The sequence below is a fragment of the Diaporthe amygdali genome (genome assembly GCF_026229845.1).
Source record: "Diaporthe amygdali strain CAA958 chromosome Unknown NODE_1_length_4327563_cov_65_473760, whole genome shotgun sequence".
Classification (NCBI taxonomy): domain Eukaryota; kingdom Fungi; phylum Ascomycota; class Sordariomycetes; order Diaporthales; family Diaporthaceae; genus Diaporthe; species Diaporthe amygdali.
The window spans coordinates 3,707,191-3,735,066 of NW_026517021.1; the positions used below are offsets into that span (position 1 = coordinate 3,707,191).

The following is a 27,876-nucleotide window of genomic DNA, read 5'->3' on the forward strand; positions in this document are numbered from 1 at the left end:
TCTCTATGAGTTCAGGGGTGCCGTGCAAATGCACTGCCCATATGAAGGCTTGGAAGCTGAAGCTGCTGGAGACAGGGCGCAGACGCCAGGTCCGAAGCCCTGCATGTGGCCCGCCTCGAAGATGAAGGTTTAGAGGCCTGACGAAGACGTGTGCGAATGCAGAGCGCGTCGCATGCCTGGGGAGGTATGGCCTGGCTTGCTCTGGTCCAAAGACGTGAGCTGTGGTTGTCTCGACGTTTGGATGCAAGAGACAAACGGACAGACTGACAGACGGTCACTTTACCTAACACTGCCTGGCGCGCGGAATGGGTAGTACCTGCCTTGAAACAAAGGGTCTCGTACCGAAATGCCGAGTGGCCTGCAGTGCAATCCCCCCTTGTTCGGCAGGCCTGCAGATCCCCATAGCGCTAGCCCCTTGTGGTGGTGGATCCAGATCGCCGGGTTATAAACATGCCAGGGGCAGGGGACCTTCGCTGCGGTACTACACTCCTTCCACTTGACTTATAATGAGGCGCAAGTGCCTAGATGCAGGAGCCTTGTGCATACATGCTGGCCACAGTTATGTCTTGCATCAAAGCTGCATTGTACGCATCGTGAGCCTTGTTCTGCTCCGTGCCCTGTGGGAGATCGGGAGAGGTTCCCTTCCGTTGCGCCGTCCTTCCCATGAGCGACTTATCACGCAAGCAATCTCGGTTCATTTGGTAAGTCAAGACGATAAAGTCTCTGTAATCAAAGCATGAGATACTAGGGTCATTCATCTCTCGTCGTGTTTATGTCATCATCGTCCTGCTTCGACACCTGTTGGCGACGCTCCCCGCCCGTACATGCCTCCAAAGGGGCGCACTCGAATAAGATTTTAGATTTCAGATGGTCAGATGTAACAGATGAGTAGAGATCACATTTTGACCATCATTCGCTTATGTGCTCAGCAGTCATAGTATTGGATGGTATAGAAAAATATTCAATGGCCTATAGCATGAAGTATCTTCCCCTTCATCCGCCCGCAAACGCTTGGGAATTCACTTTCCAAACTGTGTCACCGATTCACTCTTCACTCACGCCCTGATACCTGTTTAAACCCAAGTTGACCTGGCCTCGAAAAATGTGATTTTGTGTCTCTCGAAACAGCAGCGATCAAGTGTCAGGTTTCCCGCTCGACACTGCTCCATGGTCTTGGACTTCTCCCTGGCCTTCACCAACATTAGCATCCACACCTGGGAACGACTGCAAGTCTCATACTTCATCAACTGACCGTAAACATGGCCACATCCTCTGCAGAGTAAGTTTGACAGTCATTGTCGCTCCCCTCTGTGCTCATAAACTCCTCCTGGCAAGGAAGCGTGCTAATTCTTTGGCAGCCGCAGTAAGCTGCAATCCAGCATGTTCATCTTCGTCATCGGAGAGGGAAAGACCGAGTTTCGCGTCCACGGCAAGAATATTTTAGTGCTGTCCAAGCCTCTTGATGCTTTGCTGGCCAGAGAGATGAAGGAAGCCCAGGACTGTCGAATCGAGTGGCCCGATGTCGATGAGGGCACCTTCGTTCGCTTCAGTCAGTGGATATCCACACAAGATTACGATCCAGCAGAGCCTGTCACCGAGACCGAGGACGTCAATGCCGGTTATCTTTCTGCCTTGCTACCGTCAATGGAGGACGTCAAAACTACGGCACTTGAGAAGCCTTTGGTTGGGCTGTCCCCACCAGCTTGGACTTGTCCGAAGTGCGATCGTTCAGGAATCCGCTTCAACAAAGTCAAAACCTGCGGCCGCCCCTGTTCAAAGTGGTTTGTTCCTTTCTACTGTCAGCCTTGCAACTTGACCTTTCCAAAGACATGTTTTAAGTGCCATCAGTCACCCAAGAGCATTCACACCCCGACCGTGAGCATGCTCGACAAACTCATGAAGGAGGCTGGTGTGGACTACCCTGCGCCAGCGGGACCAATTGTCCTCACCCCTCGGAAGAATACGACAAGTACCGTGAATTGCACTCATGTTTTCTCTGCCATGCCAGATTGTACGTGGTAGGCGACAAGTGGCTCATCCCCAAGCTAAAGCAGCTCACTCTACACCGATTGTACGCTACACTCCGGGACTTCACTCTGTACCCCAACCGTGTTGAAGACCTCTGCGTCCTCGCTACATATGTTTTCGATCATACGGTACCAGGCGACGAGATGAGGGATTTGATCGTCATGTATTTCGCTTGTGTCATCGACCAAGTAATCGAATGTGACGACGTGGCGACAATCGTGGATGGAATCCCCGGTTTCGCTTTCCAGCTGATCAAGAAGATGGCCAGTAAACCTAAGTCACTACTCCGGGGCTCCTGAGTGAACAGGAAAGGCCTCGTCAGGAACACGGCATTCTTTGAGGAAAGACCGAGAAAACTGGACATCTCATAATTTTGGGCCGGTAGCATCGCACAATACCAAATGAAGCGTACGCTCAATGAATTCATCTCTTAAAAAGACAGTGAAGACATGTGAGTAATTCTCGGTGATTTCAACGCAATGTACTCATGGATATTTAGTGAATGCATGTAAAAAGCTCGCTTAACTCAGCGCGTATTGACAGAAGTTGGACTGCACAGCATCGTGTTGTATGCATATAAGCCCCAAGACCGCGTTTGAATCTGGCTAGCCCGTGAGGAACGAGGAAAATTTCTCGTTGGCCTCGAACTCTGAGTTGATGTACTTCAACGTGTCATTCATCCACGAGTCCTTCTCCGTCCCCTTGCCCACAAGCCTCAGCTTTGAGCCCGGTGTGAGCTTCTTCCCAGACTTAAACGTGATGCCCAGGGTGCTGTCGAAATCACCCCTCACGATGGTCAGCTGGCCCTTCTCTTCGGCCACCACCTGCCCATCACCGTCGACGATGTCGAACATGCTCACGCCGTGGTCGATCTCGAGCGGGCTGGGGTTGTGCACCTTCATGACGTTCTGATCGGCCGTGGTGTCGACGAGGTTGAGCCTGGGGCCCTTCATGCCCTTGATGACCAGCCGCTTCTTGTACGTCACGTTGCTCTTGAGCGGCCAGCCCATGACCTTGGCGGTGATGTGGCAGTCGCCGTTATCCAGCACCAGGACGAGCTCGTCGTCCAGCATCAGCGCCTTGACGAACGCGCGGAAGGACTCCTGGTTCGTGATCTTGACCTCCTGCTCCTGCACGACCACGTCCGTGCCGCCCGACTTGGTGTTCACCTCGGGCAGCTGGAGCTTGCCCCACGGCTGGTCGTTGAACACCATGTCGACGCCCATTGGGGACATTGTTGCGCCCATCGGGCCGGTGCCTGTTACACGGTTGACGAGTGACATTGTGAGTGTGCTGTTGGTGACCATGTCAGTAAAATTACAGTGTCTCAGTGTACGCGGCATTTCCCAGTAGTAAGTCTCAAAGGTTGGTGCGCATGAGCAGTGGAACGTACTCTGGTGTTGCCTTAGTGATCTTGATATGCTCAACGGTCACTACGGACCGGTTCAGGATCAAGTTTACTATGGAATCCATTTTGTACGGGGTATCACCGTTCCAGACGAAGAGTTATACGAGAATTAAACAATTGTGGGTGAGCAAGTGGCAGTGATCGTTGTGTGTTCCCGAGCAACTAGTTTAAAAGGTCTCACAAGATTCGAAGGGATAGTTGCATATGATCATCCACATGCCTGGGAGGACATGGGCTTGATCTTATATTTGAGCATTCCCGGCCTGGGCCTGAAGTCCTGACTTGAGACGACAGCTCGCTCGTCATTACCTCATTCATACATATCCTCGAGGCTGCCTGCTTTTTAGGCTGAGGAAGGGGAGATGGAGCATTTCACATGTGGACGTGTGATCAGGGTGCAGGCACGGCTGGACAGCTAGCTTGCCAGAGACATGTGCTCCGTGGGCAGGCCCGCAGCCTCGGTACGGATGAATCGACGTGGTCTTGGCCTGTTGGAGGAAGTGGCCGCCCATGGGGCAAGGAAGGCATTGACGAAGCACTGGACGCCTACAGGGATGTTGGGGCTTTGAGTCGAAGCTACCCCAGTCCCGAAACGAACCTGTTGCTACTTTCCCGATTGGGCAACCGATGCTACGAAGATCTGAACAACCACGGGAAAACCACCAAAGGACATCGGGACGAGTCTCTATTTCCAATTCCGAATTGCGTCTCGGATGAGTCTCATGGTTCTTCTGCTATCGGTAGATACATCTCGTACCCATTCCACAAAATCGACCGTAGCTGAGCACACCTAAGCACACAAGAATTTTCGACGCGATGTAGAACACACATCTTACATGACAAAAGACACAAGACACGAGGCACAAGAGACACCGGACAGAGCAAACTAATCCAAAGAAACAGCCCCTTTTTAATTTTCTGGTATATAGACTTTTCTTACCCAACCCTTTACTTTTCCATTGCCCGTGAACCCAACCTCATCAATCATCGATATACCTCAAGGTCATTTAGCAGCCGCTCAACTCCACAAACAAGGACCCATGGCCCCGATTCATAACCCACGCCATGCCGTTTAGTCAAAGACAATAGCAGCCTTGATCGCGCTCTTATTCTTGATAGAGTCAAGGGCCTCCTGGAACTGCTCAAGCTTGAAGGTCTTGTTGACAATACCCTTGGTCTTGATCTTGCCCGAGTCCAGGTACTCGATGGTAGCGGGGAACATGAATGTCTCGCTGAAAGAACCCAGGATTCGGATCTCGTCACCGAAGATCTTGGCCGGCGGCCAGGACACACGGGCCGCGCTGGCATACACACCATACACGACGAGGGTGCCGCCACGACGGACGTAGTTGATCGCGTCCTCGAGCAACTTGACGGACCCGGTGGCCTCAACGACAACATCGAAACCGTACGGGTTGTCCTTCTTGAGCGCATCGAACTGAGCTGAAGGGTCCGTACGGGAAAGCTCGACGTAGTGGTCGGCGGCGTCGAGGCTCTTGGCAAGGTTCATCTTCAGACCGCCGGGGGCGGCAATGGTGACGGAGCAGCCTCCGTTCTGCCTCAGCAGCTGCGCAAGCATGAGACCTGTGGGGCCGGCGCCGAACATGAGCACGGACGATCCCAAACGGGGTCGGATCTTGTCGAGGCCGTGGCATGCGCATGAAGCAGGCTCGATGAGGGTTGCCTCCACATCGGTCATGTTGTGGAACTTGAAAATTTGGTGTTGAGGGTACGCGCAGTACTCGGCGAAGCCGCCGGGCAGGGTCGTGCCGTGACCAGACCACTGCGAAAACAGATATTAGTGATCAGGACGCAGCATCTTATTCTTGGGGGCCAAGCTTACGTTCTCGCAGAGCAGGGGCTCGCCACGTTGGCAGTAGAAACAGTGGCCGCAGAGCTCGGAGTTGTCTGCCGCTACACGGTCACCGATCTGGAACTTGTTGACATTCTGCACACTTCTCGTCAGTATGTGCTTGGCTCCCTTGTATCCGGTTCTAACCAAGCACTCACCTTGCCCACGGCGGCAACAACGCCGACGGTCTCGTGGCCAGGGATGAGAGGGAACTTGGCAATAAACTCGCCCTCGTGGATATGCTGTGACCCCAGTCAGTCAGTTGAGAAACTTCGAATGGCTTGTTCCGAGTGTCCACTGGTGGGAGATGCCCATTTGAAAAACAAAGAGAAAGCGAGTGAACGGATTCTTACCAAGTCCGTTCCGCACACACCACAAGCCTTCACTTTCACAAGAACATCATTCTCTCGAAGCTCGGGAAGAGGAACCTCCACAATAGAGAAATTCTCGGGCTTTGAGTATCTGCGCAAAGTCTGGTCAGAAACAGAATTGGATTGGTATGCTCGCTACCGGAAATCGGTGATAGCTTGCAAGACCGACCGAGACCCGAGCTCCTATAGACCCCTTTGCCCACCTCCTCAAACGGGACATTGAAGTTGACGGACTTACTGCAAAGCCTTCATGGTCTTCGGAAGGTTCGCCATTCTGACTGCTAGTTGTAGATGAATTGAAATGTTTTGTAAATGTTCTTTGAAAATCTAAAGTAGGAATTGAAGTCTGACAGAGATACTTCTAGGAGCGGTTGAGATAGGAAGGAAGGAAGAAAACCAAAGTCAACAGATCTGACAGCCTCAACACGAGAAAATTATCTACAGTCTCACTCTTGATTCAGCCCCCCAGGTCCTTCCTCCTGATAGCTCCTCACAGCTTCTCGCAGCCGCCCCCAGCTGCGGGATCCCGGCTGACCGCCCATTCCCGAGCATATTGGCTCCTCCGAAGCAAAGAAAGTGTCGATGAGACTCTGCCCAGAGCGATCGCCTCACAAGAAAGGCGGGGGTGAACTTGACAGCTGCCCCTCGCTCGAACTATCAATCGCGGTAATTTGCGGGGCAACAGGGGCCCGGATCGTCGTCACGCTGCAGCATTCCAAGCTCCAAGGTGGACTGTCGCCCCACCCTGGAGGGCTGTAAGCTTGAGCCAGAAGCGAGGAACCCAGGCACGCCGGGGTCAGCCCTGGTCTGGATTGAGTGTGGAAGACAAGACCCCTCATGATGATCAGGTGTCCCTCACCAGATGTTCGGGTGTTGGGTGTTGAGGGTGCATGAAACAGCTGTGGTGTCTTTGCGATACCTGTACACCATCGACCTGGGCCGGTGAGGTTTGTGAGACAAAACGGGAATGCCCGGCGAGAGCCCGCACCGCGATGCCCGTCCGAGGTGTCACAAATCCGGAGACATGGGCCGTGTGCAACATGCCACCAGCTTGCTGGACCAAACACTTCCTCTTAGTTTCTCACAGACGCTCAGCAGTATTCCTGGAGGCTGGTCTCACTGCTACCACATTTGTTCTCCAACTCTAGACGCTGGTTGTGGCTTTGATAACTCTGGCTTACTCTACTAGCCTGCAAAGCTATGTACTGAGGACTGAAGCTGCGAGAATTTGCCCAGAACCCACACCAGGAATGGGACAATCCAGCGCAGATCTTGGCAACCTTGCCAGCTGATCAGCTCATTCTAAATGCTCGCAATATTCCACAGCCATAAATGCCCCAGACTACATGAGCACAGCTTCTTGCCCCATAAGTATTAGCTAGTAAAGGATCCCCACGGGGAACGATTGTGCGGTTGATCCGAAGTGGTCTGATAGACACAGAATACCTTGAGATCTTGATACTGGAACGAGCATCCCGGTGTTGCGATGTCTGATTAGCCTTAGTTCGGCCAGGGATAAGCTCTAGAGAGTGCATATCACTTCCAGAACCCGCAACACAAGTCCTCTCTCTTGGCAGGCTTCTCATATTCAACTAGTGCACAGGCAGCTGGTGAAAATCGGGGTATTAAACTTGGGATAAGACACCTGCATGTCCCCTACCCTTCGTAGTTGGCCGAATCCTGCTGGCTGTTGGCAGCCGCAATGCGGCTCATCGTCGTCCACCCGAGTTGGAATCACGAGAACTTCCCAAAGAAGAGGCAACTGTGTTTTGTTTTGAAGTTCGTGACCTTTTTGATTCGTCCGTCACAGCTATCGCACCCGAAACCCAATCGTGGTAGATGAATCCCTTGATGCTATGTTTTCCGAGGAGATCTAACCTCCTAACTCCAAAAGCAAACACCCTGCACGTCTTCCCATATGTGGGCCGGCGTGGAATTGATTCATTTCTGGCCCTCATGTCCTTGTCATTGGAGAAACACCGGGGGCCAAGCGTCCATGCAAAATCTTTTTCCGGAGAACGGGGTCGATTTAAGATGGGGGAGCGGCACCGCGGCCACGGCCGAAACCACCACGGCTAGAACGTTGTTAGTATCTGGGTCCCTTCATGTCGTTCGTTCGTCAGGCTCGGGTTAATCTCACAATTGAGGGTTGAACTCGCCGGGGGCACCACCCTCCTTGCCCTCACCAGCGTCACGTCGTCGGTATCCACCCTCACGGTCGCCACGGTCGCCACCACGGCCACGGCCACCGAAAGGTCGGCGGCGCTCCTCGTCTCCGAGCATGCCACGGGGAGGGGCGTGCGATCGCTGCTGCTTGATGTGGGTGGCGGGAACGATCTCGGCGGGGAGGTGGAGCCACTCGCGGAGGTAGTCGAGACCCTCGGGGGTGAGGGTGTAGTAGTCTGAAGCAAAGAGAACCACGGTTAGTTCCATGTTCCATTCCGCCCCGTCGTCGTCCGCCATCACCAAACGGCTCGCTCGATTGGGGTCACCCACAGTATTGCCAAGAGAACTGAGTCTTGACCAGGCCACGGCTGTTCAGGGACTGCATGGCCTTGATGACGTAGAGGTTCTTGACGGGGATCTCGGGGTGCTGGGCGAGGTTGTAGTCCTTCGCAGCCACGAGGACTCCCTCACGGAAGAGGGCCTATAATTGCATGAACGTCAGCCACAATTCCTTCCCAGTGCTGTTGAAAATAGCATGATAGCAGCGGTCTCATTTCGCATCGTCGATATCATCGCAAAAGTTTGTGTAGTCGGGCGGAGCAAGTTTTCGATATCGGTTCGTTGGAATTGCGGATCGCGTAATCGGTTTTCGGTGTTGAGGATTGGGGATTGGATGGATGGTTCCTACCTCGTGGATCGCCTTGCGGTCGGCCTTGGGAATAAGCATGATTGCGATTTATCTGCCGACGACGTGGGTGATGTGTTTGAGTCGGAGGATCGAGAGACAAGGCGAGGCGGGCTGTCGTTGTCGCGATGGGCTGGATGGATTTCTCTGGCTCTGCACGGGAATGGGAGGCACCAGGTCCCCAGTTGTGCGGCCCTTTTTCGAAAGAGTCCCCACTTTTCCAGACGGACCGGCGCTACAAAACTCCGTGCAGGCGGCTGGCCGCCTCTTGGTTCTTCTGGTTCAGCGCTGTCTCGATCCCTGTCGCTAGCGCTGCTTAGTCGCTCTATCCGTTAAGTCACAACCTTCACTCGTATGGGGGCGCCTTAACGCCCTTGCAGCTTTTCTTGCATTTTCCATTATTTTGGACTTCTTTTTTATTACAAGCAATGAATCAATACGATAGATCTGGTCACAAGCTGGATTCAATCGTTACAAGAAATATAAAATCATGCTTTGATTTGAATGTAAAAGATGGATAGAAACACCTATCAGGATTCAGTCTTAGTAAGTCACTCGTCACTGAAATTTGGTGGCGAACGACCTGGTGCAATAAAGGCTGGGGGGGGAGGGGGGGAGGCCGCAGCGTAGCGGGTAGGCCCCACTGGTACTGTGGTAGTCTGCCTAGTCGACGTCCTTTGCGCCGTCATGCGACTGGACTGAACATCAACAACATCTCTTCTTCACTCGCTCAACCTTGAACCCCTCCAACGTCAAAGTGTGATCGACACATTTCTCGCACTCAACACTGAGTCAGTGCGCACCCAGAATACCAAAGCTGGCAAAGCACATCATGCCTTCCAGCCATATCAATGTGCTTATCACAGGCTTCGGCGGCCTTGGCCTGCCAAAGACCTTATGCCTGCCTCTGCCACCATCGACATCCACCCAGGACTTGTGGAACGAGTTAGAAGGTCGGATCCCCCGGCATCTGAACGACGAAACCTTTGGCTCCCTGGTGCTCACCACAAACGCGAATGTCGGCATTCCTCAACATGCAGACCTCCCCATCTCCTCTCTCGCCACACCAGAAGATGACCTCCTTCCCCTCCGTCTCTCGCATCCCATCCTCGGCGGCAAGGGCGGCTTTGGCTCGCAACTACGTGCTGCCGGTGGACGTATGTCTTCCAAGCGCAAGAAGAACAGGGGCGACGAGAACGGTTCGAGCAGGAACCTCGACGGCCGGAGGCTGCGCACGGTGACGGAGGCAAAGGCGCTGGCTGAGTTCCTCGCCATCAAGCCTGAGATGGAACAGAAGGAAAAGGACAAGAGGAGAGAGCGGTGGACGGCCATTGTCGAGGCTGCTGAGCGGCGGGAGGAAGAGATCAAGAACGGAAACAAGGGCAGGTTGGACGGCAAGTGGGTGGAGGACAAGGAGGAGGCTGGTGAGCGGACACGAGATGCCGTTCTTGCTGCCATGAAGTCCGGAAGCTACAAAGACAATCTCCTCGGAACGTCAGAAGGATCCTCGTCGGCCTCGGCCGATGCGATGGAGGAAGACTCAGACCCTGAAGAGGCGGAAGCAGGCGAGGGAAGCTCCGGGGCAACGACACCGGTTTCAGAGAAGGGCAAAGGGAAGGAGACTGCGACATCGAAAGGCAACGTCAAGCCCAGATCATTCTTTGGTTTCGAGGAAGACGACGAGTTCATGAGCTCCGATGAGGAGGGCGAGGGCGCAAGTGGAAAGAAATAGCCCCCAGCCTCTGGACAACAGCGTTGAACTGGATTCACACGATCAGGCACTGGACGGGAATATAGCGGGCGTTGGGGCAATATCGCATTATCATTGGCAAAGCGAGGATGAGCGGCGTTATGGAATCACTTCTGTGCAGTATGTCTGTCGCTGCAAGGGAAAAAAAGCTTTCTAAATTCCGTACTTAATCCGTTCACAGAAGTGGACAAGAATGTATGTGACAGCAAAAGCAAATCTGTTCCACCTAAAGATCCTATGAACTGCCTTTGAGGCAACGCCTCGACCCAAGTATGCTGCATCCTCCACAGGAACCATAGCAGCGTAGCAATCTGCCTGAAATTGTGATCATATCGTGTCCAATGCGCTTACTGCGTGTACCGTGATTAGTGCCCGAACATGCCCTCAGTAAGGAAGCTGAGTATGAAATCGAGGGACATATGTACTCCATGTTGGAACTGGCCATTGAGTCATGGAACTAGGAAGATTGGCCAAAGCGAGACACATGAAAGCGAAGTAGCACTCCAATGAGGCCGTCACCACAACATCGGCACGCACTTCTGTTGCAGACATGACATGGATGACGCGAAGAGGAGGAGTTCGAAACAATTTCGACCTGTCAAGAGTGCCACTTTATTGGTCCACCTGACTGCGTTCACGAAAGACACACCAATACGCGACAAAGAGGTTCAGTGCCTAGCGAGGCGGCCCCGATAGCAGGACGATTTGGGACCGCATGGAGTGTTCGCACGGCGGATGCCTAATAAAGTAAGCCGCTGTCGGTCGCGCGGCAGGGCATTAGACACGTTCTCTCATTGCAGGCCGCGAAAGGTGAGTGGACATTCACGTGTGCATGACGGGTATGGTCAGAGTCGGAATGTATGCGATTTCGGCCCTATGAACATCGTCTACTGAAACAGCCGCCGCCGCTATTTCGGGAAGTCCCCCTCGTCTATTGTGTTGTGCAATTCGCCATGTAACCAGTTCCCTTACTCCAAGCGCACAGGGAAGTTTCCAGCCTCTGAGAAAAATGTCAGCATGTGCCAGGGCGATATTCGAGACGAGACCTGTCATACCTCTCTGCTCATCCCATCGCTGGTACCAACCGCTGGGGCACAGGGATCGGTAGGCCAGCCAGAACTGACGGCAGGGAGCGAAGTCCTCACCCTTGGCGAGGATGCACTTGTGGTAGTCGACGTAGTTCTGCCAGCAGTGCTTGGTCTGGTTCATGTTGGGGAAACGGGCGTCGACACCTGTATGAGGGGGTTCGTGTTAGGTCATGTCTATCTAGTCCATGCCGACATGTGACGGTCGCATCGTCGCGGCGTGTATTCGTGGGGTTCGAGGTTATATCATACCGGCTGGTGTCCACTGTTAGCCTTGCGGGAGAAAATCATACGATTGAGGCCGATGGGCGAGGGGGGTTTGACATACCAGTGACGAACTTGAAGGGCTTGGTCTCGCGATCGCTGTCCGACATTTTGGCTTTCGTGTATGCTGCGACTGGGTAGGGAAGGGTTGGGGGGCTCAATGGCTGTCGGAGGATGGATTGGGAGTTCTTCGTGGGCAATTGAGGGAGCTGCACGGTTGACCGGAACTGTGGTCGATGATGATTAGGATGTTGGCCGGCTTGGGTGAGTTACCTAAGCACGGTCAGCCTGCGCAGGCTTTCAAATTGAGTGATTTGACTGGCCCGGGTGGAGCTCCAACCTGGGGAGAGCAACCGGTTACTGCTTCTGACGGGACGGAACCCAACAAGCATCAAAATTGGCCCTTTGACCGAATTGATCCCACGAAGCTCCAGCATCCATTGCGCGAACCCTACCCATCCAGATCAATCTCCACTCAATCCAGCCGACGAAATGTATGCCACACGAGCTATGCGATCCGCCTTCCAGCCCACGCGCCGTCTGATGCGCCCGGTGCCCGTGAGTTACTCCTCTTCAGCCGTACATGTGGCGTGACATCAGAGGTCTAATCAGCTCATGCCATAACAGAATGAGGAACAAGCCGGTACGTGATGACTCGAAGGCCACGAGGCTGTCGTTCTGCGTTGATGATACGCGAATCCACAGGCTCACAGCCGAGGACAAGGCTGACACAAACGATCGTTCACAGCTCATACCGTCTCGCAACGCCTCCGACGACTCCGCAAGATCCCCGCTGAGTTGATCCCTCTCGGTTCGTCATGGATGAAAATGCTGTAGCAGATTTAGAATGGCTTACATATTTCCAGGTGTTGTCGTTGGCTTCGCTGTCATCGCTGCTGGCTACTCTATCACACGTCACTTGTTCGTCGACAAGACCATCCGCCTCAAGCGCCAGAACCGAGCTGCGGATAAGGCTGCCGAGGAGCACGAGCACCACTAGAGCATCTTTGCGAACAGGGGAATTGGCGGAGGCAAATCAAGGGTGGCCGGGCAGACTGTACATTGCGAAATATAGAGGTGATGGATATCACCAAAACGCCCGAGGTCCCCGGCTCTGAAACAGCAATATCATTTTGATGCAAAGTCCCTTTTCAGCCGCGGTCTCCCCATGTTCCGGAACGCCTTCGCAGTGCATTATTGTACATTTGGGTATCTTCAAGCCGTCCGCCATCCAACTAAGCTGGGCGAGGACCAGCGACATCCAGGCCCTCAAGGCCTTGCATCGGGTCCTCCGCCCTCGTATCTCCAGCATCTTGGGCTTGTTCTGCGGCCAGTCTATCTTCCTCACTGACGGCATTTTTTGCCAGCCAGCTCTCCTGTTGAAGTAATGGTAGTCAGCATCATGCCCATTGATTCGAAGGCAGTAGAGGGGTCCACATACCTGCTCCCAGACTGCCTTTTTGCTTCCCAGTCCCTCGTCAGCACTCTTTGGTATTTTGGCTGCCGTGACCTTGATAACCCGCCCAAAGAACTCAGACTGGTCCATGTTGTCTATTGCCTCCTTCGCATCATCTGCATTTTCGAACTCCACGTACGCGAAGCCACGATGTGGTTCTGTCGTGTTCGAATTTGGATTTTCGTTCTTAGGAAGCGAGACGTCTGCGATGTCGCCGAAGGGAAGAAATGCGTCGTGAAGTGTCGCCACGGACGCCATTGTCGCGAGGCCACTGACATGGACTGTGGCCTTCCACCGCGCTGTATCCGTCATGTTGGAGATTTTGATGCTGAGCCTTTTGCGAAGTATGAGATCGTGTCGCAAGACAGATTCAAGTACGAGCTGTCTGATCCCTGTATTCTTCCCTAGGGTTCACACTCCATACGGCAAAACCTCCTCCAGTATAGCAACGAGATTTAGGGGCAGAAGCTGCAAGATGAATGCGCAAGACGGTCACGGGGCCGGCACGAGGCAAGACCGGGGGAGAGCAGACGTTATCGCGAAGATACTGCAGATGTTGTACCTCAGTGCTGCCCTAGGCACCTTGTCTCGACCAAGAACTTGTACCACAGCTACGTAAGACCTTGGAATGTTTAGAGGGGCAGCCGGTTCCGAGTGGGCCAATGAGGTCCCGCTCTGGGGCTGCCAGGCCCCTGTGAAGGTGCCCGCCCAGCGCGATCTGGCCTAACGATTGGCATCAGTGTTAGAGTGGCCTTTATTACACCCGATGCAGCAACTTGTCCCAAGGACACATGCCGATGCTACAGCAATAAATCTCTGGCAGACTCTCTTCTGCACACTCCATTGGCATACCAGCAACTGACTCAATTCATCATCCAATGCCTGTTGAGTAGTCTGGCTGAAAGATCAACAATTACCACCTTGCGCCTCTGTGAAGAGGCCGCAGTCCCTCAATTGTAGCGCCTCCTGCCCTTCTTCTAATTATCCATTCCTGCAAACATGGTACGACTGAGAGAAATCCCTCGCACGGCGGCTTTGGCCTGGTCATCCGGGCCGGCCAAACCGCTCCTTGTCACTGGTACTCGTGCTGGAGCCGTCGACGATAGCTTCTCGGACGAGGTCAAGCTGGAGCTGTGGGACTTGAACCTGGATGATCAAGCGCAGGGACTCGAGCTACAGCCCATTGCTAGCATCGCTGCAGATTCAAAGTTGGTATTATCACAAAGAGCATGTGGCCACAGCAGCTGACTTGGTGGCGCCAGATTCCACGACCTAGCTTGGGGACCACCAGACGACACGCACCCTCGAGGCATCATTGCTGGAGGACTTGAGAATGGGTCATTGCATCTGTGGGATGCCGAGAAGCTGATTTCCGGAGCATCAGATGCCGAAATAGCACATACCTCGAAGCACAGCGGCGCGATCAAGTCCCTCCAATTCAACCCTCTGAAACCTCAAATCATAGCCACCGCGGGCGATAAGGGTGAGCTATGGATTCACGACATCAACGACATAGAAAACCCGCTACGTCTGGGCAATGCTGCGGCTCGGTCGGATGATATCGAATGTGTCGCGTGGAACAGGAAAGTGTCACACATTCTGGCCACTGGAGGTTCTGGAGGCTTCGTCACCGTCTGGGACTTGAAAACCAAGAAGGCTTCTCTGACGCTAAACAACAACCGCAAGCGAGTGAGCGCCATAGCGTGGGATCCGCAGAATTCCACCAAGCTCCTGACGGCGACTCCTGATGACAGTGCGCCTGTCATCCTCCTCTGGGATCTGAGGAACTCCAATGCACCAGAGCGGACGCTGCAAGGACACGAGCAGGGAGTCCTCTCTCTGTCATGGTGTGAGCAAGACAGCGATCTATTGATCTCCTCTGGCAAGGACAACCGGACCGTTGTTTGGAACCCTCAGACTGGTGAACGCTATGGAGAGTTCCCAGAAGTCACGAACTGGACTTTCTTGACTCGATTCAACCCTCATAATCCCTCGCTTTCGGCTACAGCCTCTTTCGACGGCAAAATCGCCATTCAAACACTTCAGAACACCAATGCCTCAAATGCACAGGCTGCTGCGCAAAACAACCTCGACGGCGAAGACTTTTTCACCAGCGCACAAACGCAGCCACAGGAGGCGTCGTTCTCCCTTCCCAAGGCTCCAGTATGGATGCAGAGGCCGATCGGCGCTTCATTTGGCTTTGGCGGCAAAGTCATCGTTTTCAGGAAGAACACCATCGCGAGTGGCCACCCTCGCTCTTCAAAAATCTCGATCTCTCAGTTTTCTGTGGACTCTGAAGTAACCGCTCAGGCCGAGAAGTTTGAAACTGCGGTCGACAGCGGGGATCTCAAGCAAATCTGTCAGTCGCACTTGGAGCAGGCCAAGACTGATGATGAGAAGGCCGACTGGCGTGTCATGGAGACGCTCGTTGCGGAGGATCCGCGCCAGCAAGTCATTGACCACCTCGGCTTTTCGAAGGACGAACAGATAGCCAATGGTGACGAACAGAAGGAGGCCCCAGAGGAGGATGAAACAGAAGCACCGAAGGAGAATGGCATCAAAAAGGCTGCGCACAAAAGGATGACTAGTATCTTTGATGGCACTGATGGTGACGACTTCCTGTCGGGCTTGGCCGCCAACAAGGGCGCCAAGACGGAGGATCCATTCCATCTCCTCAGTGAGGGCAATACCGCCTTGGAGGACCAGATCACCAAGGCTCTCATGCTCGGCAATTTCGCCAAAGCTGCGGACATTTGCGTGAAGGAAGATCGTATGGCAGATGCTTTCATCATCGCTAACTGTGGTGGCAAGGAGCTCGTGGATAAAGTGCAGGCCGCTTACCTTTCCAACAGGAAGGGTAGCCCCAGCTATCTCCGACTCCTGAGCTCGGTCATTGCTGGCAACCTCTGGGATGTTGTCTACAATGCGGATCTGGTTAATTGGAAGGAGACAATGGCTACGCTGTGTACCTTTGCACAGCCAAACGAGTTCCCTGACCTCTGTGAGGCACTCGGTGACCGTATCCTGGAGCAAGGCTCGCGCAAAGACGCCTCATTCTGCTATCTAGTTGGCTCAAAACTAGAGAAGGTCGTCTCCATCTGGATTGAGGAGCTTGGAGAGGCTGAAGAAGCCGAGATGAAGGAGCCTAGTGACGACTCGACATTCTCAGTGCACGCCAGATCTCTGCAGCAATTCATCGAGAAGGTCACAATCTTCCGGCAAGTGACCAAGTTCCAGGACACCGAGACAGCCCTTTCATCGGACTGGAAACTCTCGGCGTTGTACGACAAGTACGTTGAGTATGCAGACATTGTCGCCGCACATGGCCTCTTGTCTGTGGCTCAGAAGTACCTCGATCTTTTGCCATCGAGCTATTCTACCGCAGAGGTCGCCAGAAACCGTGTCAAGCTGGCGACTCAGAAGAGCACTGCCCCCGCCCAGACAACAGCTCGCCAACCCACGGCAGGTTCCCGGACAGTCTCCCGGGCCCAGCCCGCTCGAGCACAGCCTGTAGTTGGCTATCAGCCGCCGCAGTCTGCCGCTCCGGCTGGTACGAACCCTTATGCTCCACCTACACCGGTTCAAGTTCCATCTGCCAACCCGTACGCACCGCCAGCGCCGGTCCAGACGCCATCCGCGAACCCGTACGCTCCGCCTTCGACAATACCTGCTGCAAATCCCTATGCGCCGCCCGGAACCGCACCTGCAGCCAACCCGTATGCCCCGTCTCCCGCTACGACCTTTGGTCAACCTCAACAAGGCTACGGGCAGTTTGGGCAGACACCGATAGCACCACCACCAATGGCTGGCCCACCAAGAGCGGGAACGCCAGGTTCCAACCCGCCCCTGCTTCGCGCGAAGGACGTGGGTGACTGGAATGATGTGCCGATGGTAACAAAGGTGCCACCTCGGAAGTCCACACCGCGAACGGCACCCATCACATCACCTTTCCCTGGCCAGCAGGGCTCTGGAGTGCCACCGCCGCCTCAAAGCCCTTACGGGGCTCCGCCTCGTGCCACGCCTACTCCTCCTCCCCCGCCACCAAAGGCAGGCCAGGCTGGCCCACCCCGCGTCACGTCGCCCTTGACAGGACCCCCTCAGGCGCGACCAATGCCCACAGCCTCGAACGCGTATGCCCCCCCACCAGGCGTAGCCGCGCCCCGGACTGCATCTCCGTACGGCGCGCCACCAGCTGGACCGCCGCAGTCGAGCCGTTATGCTCCGTCCCCGGCTGCTCAGCAGTTCGCTCAGCCGCCAGCTGCTTCAATGCCTCCTCCTGCTGCCAGCCGGCCGCCACCAGCTAACCCCTATGCGTCTCCACCGGCCGGGCCAGGACAGGTCGCGCCGTCCCCATATGCACCGGCTGCCACACCAACAGGTCAGCCGCCTATGGCACCTCCGCCATCCGTTGGTCCTCCGCCAACTGCTCAGTCAACAGCGACTCCCCCGCCGCCAAGGTCCGCGGCTTCACCAGCTGCTGCTCCTCCGAAGGCCAGGCATCCTCCCGGAGACCGGTCGCACATCCCAGCCAGCGCCCAGAACATGGTCGATGTTCTCAGCCGTGACATGCAAAGGGTCGCATCGAAAGCGCCGCAGAACTTCGCCCCTCAAGTAAAGGACACCCAGAAGCGGCTGAACCTTCTGTTCGACCATCTGAACAACGAGGAGCTCGTCAAGCCGGACACAATCGCACAGCTCGCGCAGCTGGCCAACGCACTCGAGTCCAGGAACTATGGCGAAGCTCATCAAATCCAGGTGAACATTCACGAGAACAAAACGGAGGAGTGTGGTAATTGGATGGTAAGTCTTCCACACAAGCCACAGAATGCCAAGAACGGGATGCTAACTACGTTACAGGTTGGAGTCAAGAGGTTGATCAGTATGAGCAAGGCCACTCCATGAAGAAAACGATAATCATGCATGTTATATGAGCATGGCCCGGTTTAGGGGGGGAACGTAGAATAGCCTAGTAGAGAAAAATTGAAGAGATATTGGTATCCAGCCGGTTTACGCTTTGGAGTCACCATCTGGAGACTTCGCCAGAAAGAAGCATGCCGACTGTCAATATCCTTGTGATTTTGGATAAGTCCCAAAATGTCTAAGTTATAAATAAATGCTCACATTCATAATTCACAATTCACAATTCTGAGATCAATGTGACCTGTTTGCAAGGCGTGGATGACTGGGCCGAGGCACGGGCATTGTTGATTAGATAAGGGTCCTAGAGTAAGCTACCGGTACCTCAAAAGCTCCAGCCAACGGTCACGTCAGACAGCCTTTCCTTAGCCAAGACTTGTCCTCGAAGACGCACACATCGACTAGACAACGTGTGGCATGAGCATCGCCCATCTTCTCAAACAATGACTGAGACTGAAGGGCTAAGCCCTGACGAGGCTGCGGCCGCTGCGCGAGCCGCCGAGCAAGCCCGCTTGCGAAAGGAACGCCGCGAAGCAAAGATCAAGGCGGGAGGCAACGCTCGCTTGAACAGGATCACTGGCCTGGGAGGAGGCCTTCAGAGAGGTTTGTCTCTTTGTGGCATCCAACAAGCTCTCGATCCTAGCTGACCTGTATGGCTCTAGACCCAATACCAATCAATCCCCCATCAACAGCATCCTCACCTGGCCCCGCCCCGGCAGCCAAACAAGAGGCTGGCGCCGAGGAGAAGCATGGCGATCCCGACGAGGTCGACATATCTGAGCACTACTACGAGCCGCAGAAGACGAATCGGATCCCTTCGCCATCGCCCGCAGCCAGAGGGAGTGACCCGAGCAATGTTTCCGAGGACCAACTGCGGCAGATGATGCTCGGCTTTGACCGCCCAGCAACTCCCGGCGCCAACGGCACAACGCCTGCCAACCCACTTTTCGACCCATCTATGTTCACTGGTCAAAATGGCGAGGAGGACCCTATGATGAAGATGCTCTCGCAGATGCTCGGGCCCGGCGGGATGCCGCCCAACTTCGGCCAGGGCGGCCCGGGCGGCGCAGGCGGCCCAGCCACCAACCCGTTCGCCGGCGGAAACCCATTCGCAGGAGGCTTGCAACAGCAGCAGCAAGCCGCTGCCTTCGACCCCTACGCCGCGTTCTGGCGCGTGGTGCACTTCCTCCTCGCAGCCGGGCTGGGACTGTACATCGCGCTGCTGGCCGACTTCTCGGGCACCAAGATCGAGAGGGAGCGAGGCGCGTTCGCCGCCAGCACCGGGCAGGCCGATGACGGGCGCAAGTACTTCTTCTGGACCTTCGCCACCGCCGAAACGATCTTGCTCACGAGCAGGCTTCTCCTGGACCAGGGCCGGGCGCCGCCTCCGGGAATCTTGGGGACTATCTTGGGATTCATACCGGATGGGAAATCGAAGAGCTTGGTCACTACGGGGCTGAAGTACTCGCGTATCTTCACCACAGTTCGCTCGGACATATTAGTTTGTGTTTTTGTGCTGGGGGTGACTTCATGGCTGAGGTCTTGAACTGCACGTATCAACCCTACGACTTGGCTAGAGATTGATTAGCCCTTATTATCGATCAGCAACGCTGTGGAGGCAGTTACTTAATACATTTTTAAGCCCCGGGCATGAATAATCTGTCACAACTTGAGTGTCATGTGTGACTGTCACAAGGCTAATACTAGAGGCCCCCGACTCCTAACTCGGAGCACCTCAAATATTGTAAAGCTGGTGGGTTCAACCAAACGCAATCTGCTCGAGACTGCCTCCCCATCTCTCATGGTGTCGGAACAGATTCATATGGATCAATAAATGAAGCATAAATGAAGAGTCGCTTTTACAGGCTTGACGGGAAACCGGTCTGGACTGCAATGCAATATTTATTTTGAGTTGCCTCTGCAACCGGATGGTTGAGGAAGAGTCACTGACTTATCAACTAGATGCCTCTATTTGCCTTTCAGTCTGAGACACAGGGAGAACATTCTGACGATGAAAGTATTTCATAGCGTCTGACAACGCTCTCGACCGAATTTTGATTATGTTTCTACCCAAAAAGAATAGAGATGGCTGTGGAAAGCACATTATCCTTTTTATGAATACCAGGATCATTTCAGGCCCATAGTTTTGAACAATTTCAGGCGATTCAAGCGTGTGCTCATGCGAGATCTTTATTGATTAAACAAAAGAAAGGAAGGGGGGGAAGAGTTTTATGTCGTTCGGAGCTTGCAACTTCTTCGCTGAGACTACGCAATTTGGTCGAACTTGAGTGTTCTGTCTACTCCTCTAACATTCATAAGTCATTGTGTATCTAACAAATTATCCGCTGAAATGGCCCAAGCCGCTCTCCTGAGACAGTGACAACATGGTTTTATTTGGTAAATTCCATCTTATAGTTCCAGCTTTAATGAGAGATATTACTTTATATCTTGGTCAGGACATGCTGTCCGTCATGTTTCAGACATATACTGTGAACTAGAACGGCACGAGTACCTTGACTGAAGAATTCAGCTGCTCCAAGGTGTCTCTCTTCCGTGCGCGCTGAGCATCAGGAAGCCCTCGTTCGACGTCTTCGGGTGTTTGAATTGCACATGGTGGTTGAACAATAACTCAGAGACAGTGAGAATCAGTGTGTGTGCATGTAAACGGGTTTAGTGAGAATTCACTGAGCCAAGAAACAATATTTGGACAAAAACGGTATCGAGGTTCGACGTATAGGGGCAAACCTCAGCAAGGACATATTTTTCGAAGTAGAAGGACTCCAAAGTCCTAAGGAATACATTGTACTACATTTCACGAAAATGCTACGCAATTGAGGCAAAAGTCTCGTGACGTTGAAAGAAGGGCATATTTTGCGATCATGCTGTGTTTGCGATCAAGCCGCTTTCGCATTAGATCTAACGGCGGCCACGTGGGATCGTGACACTTTGAGTCTCAATTAGCTGCTTGGAGGGATTTTCCGGTCTTGCTTCTGATGTTGCACAATTGCACCCGGAAGCCCCTTGCAACTTTGAAGTCCGGTGTCACACACCGCGGGCCATTGGCCTCACGACCGAGTGTGACCGGTGACGCATAGCCGCCATCATACAGCAGACGTTTTATTCCGTCAATTTGGTAAATACCTGCTTGCGTAGATGAGAAGTCTTGTTGGTACGATCGGTCCGGAATATGCAGCCGTGGCATCAGGAATGCATGCCAATATTGATGCATTGCGGACGAGGAGGATCATGGGGCTGTAATTGGCTTGGAAGTTATGCTGTGCTCAGCTTCCAGTCACCTTGCAGTCTGTCAATTATCATCAATGCAACGGCCTTAGAAAGTAAGTTACAATTATGATCTTCCATCCTTTTATGCATGCCATTTTGCCAAGGTGTTTATGGAGTTTCTGCACCCGCTATGCCTTGATCTTCGCAATATTTGTCAGCGTGCCTTCGGAAGAAATCTTGATTTTCCCCCTCAAATGTATGTGGGCTTCATCATTCTCTACACTATCTCCTTTTTGAAAAAGGAGAAGGAAAAAAAGAAGGAAAAAAAGAAGGAGACTAAAAACAAGTAGAGCACGAAAGGAATGGCAAGCTGCACCAGATAACTAGCGATGTGCCAGTTGAACACTATGTGCTTTGTAAATTTCTTGTTGGTCAGCTAGATCGATGAGACTAAACTATTCCAATCGCTACTACTTGAGAGACCTCAACTCTGTGAGTTCCATCTATTCAGACGAATATACGTCAGAGTAAAATGTAGACAGAGCGGATCAATCACTTTGAACAACCACACAGCCGGACTCCTCCATAAATTAGGAATCAAGATCACTAAATTGGGACCCCGACACAGGGTCACATGAACCAAGAACGAACAAAATCCGGGGACCCTTGCGTCATTCAATGCTTAAATATAGTCAAGGCACATCTGGAGCGGTTCTTACTGTATGCCGTTGTGTCTCTCGCTAAATATGCTGTTTTCTGGACACTCAACTAGTCGCCGTGTCTACGCAATGGGGCGAGGTTTGCGATATGCAGTCAGCATTGCAGCCTCCGCCTTACATCTGCAGTCATATGCATCCCCGGCGAAGATCCTCACTCTCATTTGCACTTCATCAGGGGTACTCATGCAAGGTCTGCCGCATTGCCTCCTCGGGGCTGTTCGCGTATACCCGTCCGCCCCTCCCGTTAACAATGTGCGTGATCTCGCTCCCGCTGGTTCCGTTCAACCAGACCGTGGTCATATGATGCACTTTGGCCGTCTCGGGGACCTCAATCGCATTCTCCACCTTGGCCGGCGCGTCACGAAAATACGAGTACACGCCCAGGCCCCAGGCCTCGTGACTCTCCACCGATTCAGCCACCTTGTACGATGCGTACCCGTTGCGGGCGCCGTGCTCCGACCTATACGCCTCCTGGCAAGGGGGATCGTACGGGATCTCGCTCTGGTAGAAGTACACCCGCCCGTGGTTCCCGTTCCACAGAGTCTGGTACTCCTCGTGGTGCTCGTTGAAGAGCCCGTAGGCCGTGACGCGGTCCCCGTTGACGACGATGCCGTTCCGTGTGGGGTTGACGTCCCACCCTGCGCACGTCGCGGGCCCGTGGTCGGCGCGCCATAGCCACAGCTGGTCGCATACGACGTCGTGGCTGTTGATGATTATTCCGGCGTCGTTTCTGCCGGCTTGGACGCCACCGGTGCGGATCGTAAGGTCGTACAGGAATGTCGGGTTGGAGGAGTGCCCGGCAGAGCTGCCCCGGGGACCCACCTCGAGAAGAGAGGGCGAGTTGACGGGTCCGGCGTCGATGATCAAACCTGCTACTGTGACACCGTCGACGTCGTCTACAGAAATAGCAGATTTACCGGTACTTGGTACCAGAGATGGGAATCCTAGGCCCAAGATGATTGTGTCTGGGCGAGTGACTCTCAAAGCATCGTCGAGATTGTAGACACCTGGTGTGAACAAAATGTGCTTGCCCGAGCTGAGTGCCTCATTGATAGATGCAGCACCCACGCCGGCCTGGACCACGTAGAATGCTTCAATGGGAATTGAACCCCCTTGAGTAGCACCATTCATCCATGTCGGCCCTCTGGTATCCCTCTGCAAAGCTGGTTTCAAGACAGCCAACTTGTCTTGCCCATCGACGTAGAGATATGGCTTCTCGCGAATAATGGGTGTTTGATCAATCGTGGTGTATGGTTCCTTAGGCCAATTGGCCTGGCTAGGAGCATTGTCACAGCCGACAAAGACCATATTCCACACGCCATTGGCCCAGCTGCCCCATCTGCTGTTCCTCGAGAGCCACTGCTGCTGGGAGCCAGGGAGGACCTGGCCGTCGACGACCGTGTCCGCCATGTAGCCACCGCTGGCCCAGCCGCCAGCATGCGTGTCAGGGTCGACCTGGAACAGCCAGAGGCCGTTGGGACTCCTGATATGCAACCTCCGGAGCGGTGCAGCCTGCGACACAGCAATGGTAGTCGTCTTGTTAGTCGCATCGGATGCCTCGATGGCTAAGTTCTCAAAAGACCTCCAGAAGTTGCACGTGGCGTTCCGGTTGGGCATCCAGTACGCCGGGACATTGGCGCCGCCCCGGATGAGGACGTCGTCTGGGTTCTGGCCTAGCCCGCACACAGAGGTGTAGAAACTCACGTCGAAGAGAACGTCGTACACGCCGGGTTTGAAGAGAAGGGCGTAGCGCTCGCTGCCGAACTCGTTGGACTCCATGCGCCTGAAAATGTCAGTCGCCTGGGCCTGCACCGCGGAAGCGGGCATGCTAGGGTCGAAGACGAAGACATTGGGGCCCAGGATGGTCGCGTTGGCGCTCATTGTCGCGGCTGGTTATGTAGGAATCATGGAGACAATGTCGCCGCGGCCGACTGACAGGTTCAACTCCCGGTGAGAGTTGTGTGGGTTAGCTGTCTCTCAATACCAGCTCGGTGGTGCTGAAGTGATGTCATAAAAACCATTCATGAAGTTGTGTACAAATGGAGTGAGGCGGAGCTCACATGCATCAACAAGCAAGCAGCCCCACTTTAACCAACCTTGGGCGTTGCACTGCCTTTTTGTGCAGTGACAACTATTTGCCTGGGGATCTGATGACTTTTCGCTCCAAATTTAAGTCTGACAGTATTCCCGTCTGTGTACCCATGAAGATCTAAGATGCTCATATCCGCCATATCTGGGGCATCTCGAGGGGAAATTCAGGTACAATCTATAGCATCACCGACGTCAGGACGGTGAGTTCACAGCTCGAGGTCCTTCGGCGTGAACATCGAGAGGAAGATATCTGAGACAAGTGAACAGCTCTGTAATTTTTATGTTCGTGTATCACACGCTCTAAGTCTAACAACATTTCCGGCGCAACCCCTTCTCTTCACCGGTCTTGTCATCTAAGCTGCAAGCACTGTCCTCAGTAACCCCCCGAGGACGCCTCTAACCCTCCTCTTGTTCTCCATGACACACGTAAACACCACCGCCGTGCTGGCGGAGAAGACGAGCGTCTCTCTCCACTGCTTGTCGGCATCATATTTGCGCGGCAGCATCGTCGCCACGGCCCTCGGTGCGACAAACAGGGCCAGTTCCCTGCGCCTGCTGAACGGCTCGAGCAGCACGCTCCAACCGCAGAGGAAACACCCCGTCCCCACGCATATTCCGCCATCGATCTTCTGCCGTGCTTTGACGTCTACGCCCAAGATATGTGGCCCAACCCGCGTCCGCGCTAGGCATATACTATAGTAGAACAGTGTGATAAAAGTCCCCAGGAATGCGGACGACCGTGACGCGGACAGGAAAGCGCGAACGAGGTCGCGCTTGAGAGTCTTGAGACTCCGGAGCCTCAGGAGTAGCACAGCCAGCTGCAGCGGCAGGTATGTCCTCATACTCCACAGCCAAGCCCTGCCAAACCTGCTTAGGGCGTGCAGCTCGCACGATGGTCCAACTCCCATGTGGACCATCTCGCAGGGGAACGGCACGCTGGTAGCAGGGTCACCCCATTGCAAGGGCCAGCGATACTCTTCGCACATGTCCTGTAGAAGAGCTGCGTGCCCTGTGTCCTCGCCGTATCGCATGACGCCGTCCCTGACTCGCTGAAGGGCAACTATGAGGCGCTGGTCGACGGACGCGGCGCTTGCGATCCATTTGTTGTAGGCGCGAGGGAGTGTGGCGGGATTGTAGAACCAGTTCCACATGATGAGGCTTGAAGAAAAGGCGAAAATCAAGGGGTCGGCCAGGCTGGACGCGAAGTGATCGAGGGTCTTTGTCGTTGTGCTAGCCGAAGGGGAGCGGATGTTTCGGCGCCGGGACCATAGTTCCCCGACCAACACATCCAGGGCACGGGTTGCGGCGAAGAGTGTGAGGTCTAGAGTGCGGCCGGCTTGGGGCCTAGGTGTCTGGTCTGGTTTGGGCGAAGCCAGGGGGGTTGCAGCTGTGGTGAGTGTGGTGGTGGACGGGATGCTCTGTTTGGATTGGAGCAGTCGCAGGCTGAACCATGCTGCTATGAAAGAGGAGAGATATCTTGACAATCTGAGTAGAGATCAATCAGTATGGACGTGCAACAGAACCAACATGAGCTGGCGTAATGGACTCTTCCGCCTTGGCTTACCTGGTCCTTGTTGTTTCTGCGAGACCCTTCAAGATACGAGTAAGTGCCTTGCGAAGGGCGGGCTACCAGGCGGGTTGTTAGTGAGCGTACAACAAGGAAACAAAAGTATTTCTCGTCTGAAATAGGCATACCTCCAGCAAGGTACTGCCTCCAACAAGAGCAGCACAGAAAGTAGGAAACCGTTGCCATTCAAACCCGGCTCGCACCGTCCTGAGCAGAGACTGTAGCAGCAGAGGCTCAGGTTTATTCTCAGCCGGGCCATCTACAGCCTTGCGCCGCGTGCGGACCAGCTTCAAGGCATGATAAAGGACCAAGGCCAGTAGTCTTGGGCCGACGGTGAACGCATAGCCAAGTAGGTATGCACGAAGAATAGGTCTGAACAGGGGCGGCACGCTCCTATCCCATCTTGCCGATCTGGATCTGAGCCTGATTGAGACAGAACTGTTGTGTGACAGTTGTGATGAAGACATTGACGAAGCGAAGGTAGTGGTCACGAAGACCAAGAAAGGCTGTTGGGCGATGGGATTTTAGTGAGATGTGACATGTGATCGTGACGCGCGTGAGATCCAAGGTTACGTGTTGCAACTTTGGGGGCCCCTGCGCTATCATCAGTCTTCCGAAGGTTCGGATCCGAAGAATGCTGGAAACGGAATACAATAAGAAGTCCCCGAGGTGGTAGTGGACATGTGTCTTGGACGATGGATCACTTGAAATCGTCCAAGACACCAGCGGAGTAGGTGCAGATACACCAGGTGGAGAATCCATTGGCCAGCTGCACCTGCTGGTGACGGTAGCGTATCATCGATCGTACTTCCCGGCATCTCGATGCCTGCCAGAAATGGTGATCAAAAGCGTTGCCGCTGATGACAGACATAGTTACTGTCTTGTCTGGATCTTGCAGGTGATATGGAGACTGGAATTGTGCTCTGACAGGATCTAATGTGTGTGTGTGTGCAATCTCTGTCGCGTCTACCGGCGCGAGGGCATCGCGCGTCAGACATCACGTCTTGGGCGAGGAGAAGGATGAGGGGGTATATGGGTTTGTGTGTAGGATTATATGTGACTGTCGATGACGGATGCTAAGACTTTGACGGACGGGTGGAGGCAGACCAAAGTCGAGAGGAACATACGGTTGCCAGGAGAGCGTGCTCTTGGCTGCGATGTGCAACGATCGGACGGCCAGGCGAGGCCAAAGTCTAATGGCACTTGATGTTATGCTCAAGTTGGGGGCTGGGCAGTGTGGACGGGCCGGTGGGTGTTTGGACACGGGCGAGGATCAAGGGGGACAGGCGCCGTCGTTCTCGCAAAGATGCGGCCAGAAAGGGAACCAGTAGGACAAAATGCAACGTCGGGACGTTGAAACGGAAGACAGGGGCTCAGGACGAAGCACAGCGCCCGGCAAGCATCGAAACAACCAGCAGCACAGCGCATGCAGTATCTGTCTGTGTCTGTCTGCAGTCTGCGCCCTGCAATCTGCAGTCTGCACTCTGCAGCAGAGGCGGCATTTCCCGAATGCCGCCTCCTCTTCGTGCCGCTGCTGCTGCTGCTGCTGCTCATGTTGCTCCTCCTCCTCCTCCTCCTCGTCCCCATCAGACAGTCACAGCACATACCGTGTCAACCTGCGCCTCAAACCTTGCCACGTTCGTCGGATTGGCCATCCATGCCATCCCAAGGTCACAGTAGTTCGATGCGCCTGCTCATCCGTAGATCTACAAACAACCAAAGGGGTGGCTAGGGAACCCGCAAGCGCTTGGCGTGCAAGTTGCTTGGTCCTTGTCATGTTTTAACTGCTGCAGTAGACCCGGCAGCGCATCAAACAACCCAGCTCCAAAAGCTCATGTTTTTTCCCTCGCCATCTCTCATGGGATTTCCCAATTCAGCCACCCATGCGGGCCTTCTGGACAAAACCCTTGGACCTCGGGAGGCGAGGGTGTAGCTACAACTCTTGGTGCTCTGGGCGGTGCTCAGTAGTTTGTTAGGGGATGAGTTGCGATGCGATGCGATGCGATACAATGCGATGCGATAGACGAGGGATGGGAATGAATTTGTCAAGTGTCAAGTCGCGGCCGAGGTGTGACTGAATGGATGAGTGCCCCCCTGGTCGAATCGACACTCAACACCATTGACTGAGTGGTCAGGTTGGTCTCGGCTTGCCTGCCCACCATTGTCAGACATGCAGACCAGGCCGGCCACCTCCCGCTCACAGTTAGTGCCCACGGCCAAAGGAAATGAACCAAGAACGTGCAGTGCGGTGTGGTGCAGCGCAGGCCGCGCAGCGCAGTACGGTGCAGGACT

At 54.2% G+C, this 27,876-nt stretch overlaps 12 protein-coding genes across 12 annotated transcripts; 5 read left to right on the plus strand and 7 right to left on the minus strand.

Moving 5' to 3' along the window:
* Nucleotides 1–1,259: 1,259 nt before the first annotated feature.
* J7T55_006701 (uncharacterized protein) lies at nucleotides 1,260–2,327 on the plus strand (the record flags this gene model as incomplete). The annotated part of the gene is made up of 3 exons (XM_053131568.1): nucleotides 1,260–1,279; nucleotides 1,359–1,640; nucleotides 2,009–2,327. 3 exons carry the CDS (start codon nucleotides 1,260–1,262, stop codon nucleotides 2,325–2,327), a joined length of 621 nt encoding a protein of 206 aa, XP_053001464.1.
* A 306-nt stretch (nucleotides 2,328–2,633) lies between these two features.
* On the minus strand, nucleotides 2,634–3,501 carry J7T55_006702 (uncharacterized protein; the record flags this gene model as incomplete). Its single annotated transcript, XM_053131580.1, has 2 exons — nucleotides 2,634–3,321; nucleotides 3,422–3,501. The coding sequence occupies 2 exons, from the start codon at nucleotides 3,499–3,501 to the stop codon at nucleotides 2,634–2,636; spliced, it is 768 nt and encodes a 255-aa protein (XP_053001465.1).
* A 1,007-nt stretch (nucleotides 3,502–4,508) lies between these two features.
* J7T55_006703 (l-threonine 3-dehydrogenase) lies at nucleotides 4,509–5,932 on the minus strand (the record flags this gene model as incomplete). Its single annotated transcript, XM_053131591.1, has 5 exons — nucleotides 4,509–5,219; nucleotides 5,280–5,384; nucleotides 5,447–5,530; nucleotides 5,642–5,750; nucleotides 5,898–5,932. 5 exons carry the CDS (start codon nucleotides 5,930–5,932, stop codon nucleotides 4,509–4,511), a joined length of 1,044 nt encoding a protein of 347 aa, XP_053001466.1.
* Nucleotides 5,933–7,688: 1,756 nt separating this feature from the next.
* On the minus strand, nucleotides 7,689–8,552 carry J7T55_006704 (40s ribosomal protein s10-a; the record flags this gene model as incomplete). The annotated part of the gene is made up of 4 exons (XM_053131601.1): nucleotides 7,689–7,734; nucleotides 7,800–8,061; nucleotides 8,156–8,306; nucleotides 8,514–8,552. 4 exons carry the CDS (start codon nucleotides 8,550–8,552, stop codon nucleotides 7,689–7,691), a joined length of 498 nt encoding a protein of 165 aa, XP_053001467.1.
* A 790-nt stretch (nucleotides 8,553–9,342) lies between these two features.
* Nucleotides 9,343–10,242, plus strand: J7T55_006705 (uncharacterized protein; the record flags this gene model as incomplete). Its single annotated transcript, XM_053131612.1, has 1 exon — nucleotides 9,343–10,242. The coding sequence occupies one exon, from the start codon at nucleotides 9,343–9,345 to the stop codon at nucleotides 10,240–10,242; it is 900 nt and encodes a 299-aa protein (XP_053001468.1).
* A 986-nt stretch (nucleotides 10,243–11,228) lies between these two features.
* On the minus strand, nucleotides 11,229–11,719 carry J7T55_006706 (cytochrome c oxidase subunit VIb; the record flags this gene model as incomplete). The annotated part of the gene is made up of 3 exons (XM_053131623.1): nucleotides 11,229–11,260; nucleotides 11,316–11,492; nucleotides 11,674–11,719. 3 exons carry the CDS (start codon nucleotides 11,717–11,719, stop codon nucleotides 11,229–11,231), a joined length of 255 nt encoding a protein of 84 aa, XP_053001469.1.
* A 382-nt stretch (nucleotides 11,720–12,101) lies between these two features.
* Nucleotides 12,102–12,609, plus strand: J7T55_006707 (uncharacterized protein; the record flags this gene model as incomplete). Its single annotated transcript, XM_053131634.1, has 4 exons — nucleotides 12,102–12,167; nucleotides 12,237–12,252; nucleotides 12,358–12,420; nucleotides 12,476–12,609. The coding sequence occupies 4 exons, from the start codon at nucleotides 12,102–12,104 to the stop codon at nucleotides 12,607–12,609; spliced, it is 279 nt and encodes a 92-aa protein (XP_053001470.1).
* A 235-nt stretch (nucleotides 12,610–12,844) lies between these two features.
* On the minus strand, nucleotides 12,845–13,377 carry J7T55_006708 (peptidyl-prolyl cis-trans isomerase e; the record flags this gene model as incomplete). The annotated part of the gene is made up of 2 exons (XM_053131645.1): nucleotides 12,845–12,985; nucleotides 13,051–13,377. The coding sequence occupies 2 exons, from the start codon at nucleotides 13,375–13,377 to the stop codon at nucleotides 12,845–12,847; spliced, it is 468 nt and encodes a 155-aa protein (XP_053001471.1).
* A 687-nt stretch (nucleotides 13,378–14,064) lies between these two features.
* On the plus strand, nucleotides 14,065–17,967 carry J7T55_006709 (uncharacterized protein; the record flags this gene model as incomplete). Its single annotated transcript, XM_053131656.1, has 3 exons — nucleotides 14,065–14,273; nucleotides 14,328–17,865; nucleotides 17,923–17,967. 3 exons carry the CDS (start codon nucleotides 14,065–14,067, stop codon nucleotides 17,965–17,967), a joined length of 3,792 nt encoding a protein of 1,263 aa, XP_053001472.1.
* A 458-nt stretch (nucleotides 17,968–18,425) lies between these two features.
* Nucleotides 18,426–19,528, plus strand: J7T55_006710 (uncharacterized protein; the record flags this gene model as incomplete). Its single annotated transcript, XM_053131667.1, has 2 exons — nucleotides 18,426–18,585; nucleotides 18,675–19,528. 2 exons carry the CDS (start codon nucleotides 18,426–18,428, stop codon nucleotides 19,526–19,528), a joined length of 1,014 nt encoding a protein of 337 aa, XP_053001473.1.
* Nucleotides 19,529–22,097: 2,569 nt separating this feature from the next.
* Nucleotides 22,098–23,807, minus strand: J7T55_006711 (uncharacterized protein; the record flags this gene model as incomplete). Its single annotated transcript, XM_053131678.1, has 1 exon — nucleotides 22,098–23,807. One exon carries the CDS (start codon nucleotides 23,805–23,807, stop codon nucleotides 22,098–22,100), a length of 1,710 nt encoding a protein of 569 aa, XP_053001474.1.
* A 563-nt stretch (nucleotides 23,808–24,370) lies between these two features.
* On the minus strand, nucleotides 24,371–26,051 carry J7T55_006712 (uncharacterized protein; the record flags this gene model as incomplete). The annotated part of the gene is made up of 3 exons (XM_053131690.1): nucleotides 24,371–25,502; nucleotides 25,582–25,643; nucleotides 25,713–26,051. 3 exons carry the CDS (start codon nucleotides 26,049–26,051, stop codon nucleotides 24,371–24,373), a joined length of 1,533 nt encoding a protein of 510 aa, XP_053001475.1.
* Nucleotides 26,052–27,876: the final 1,825 nt, after the last annotated feature.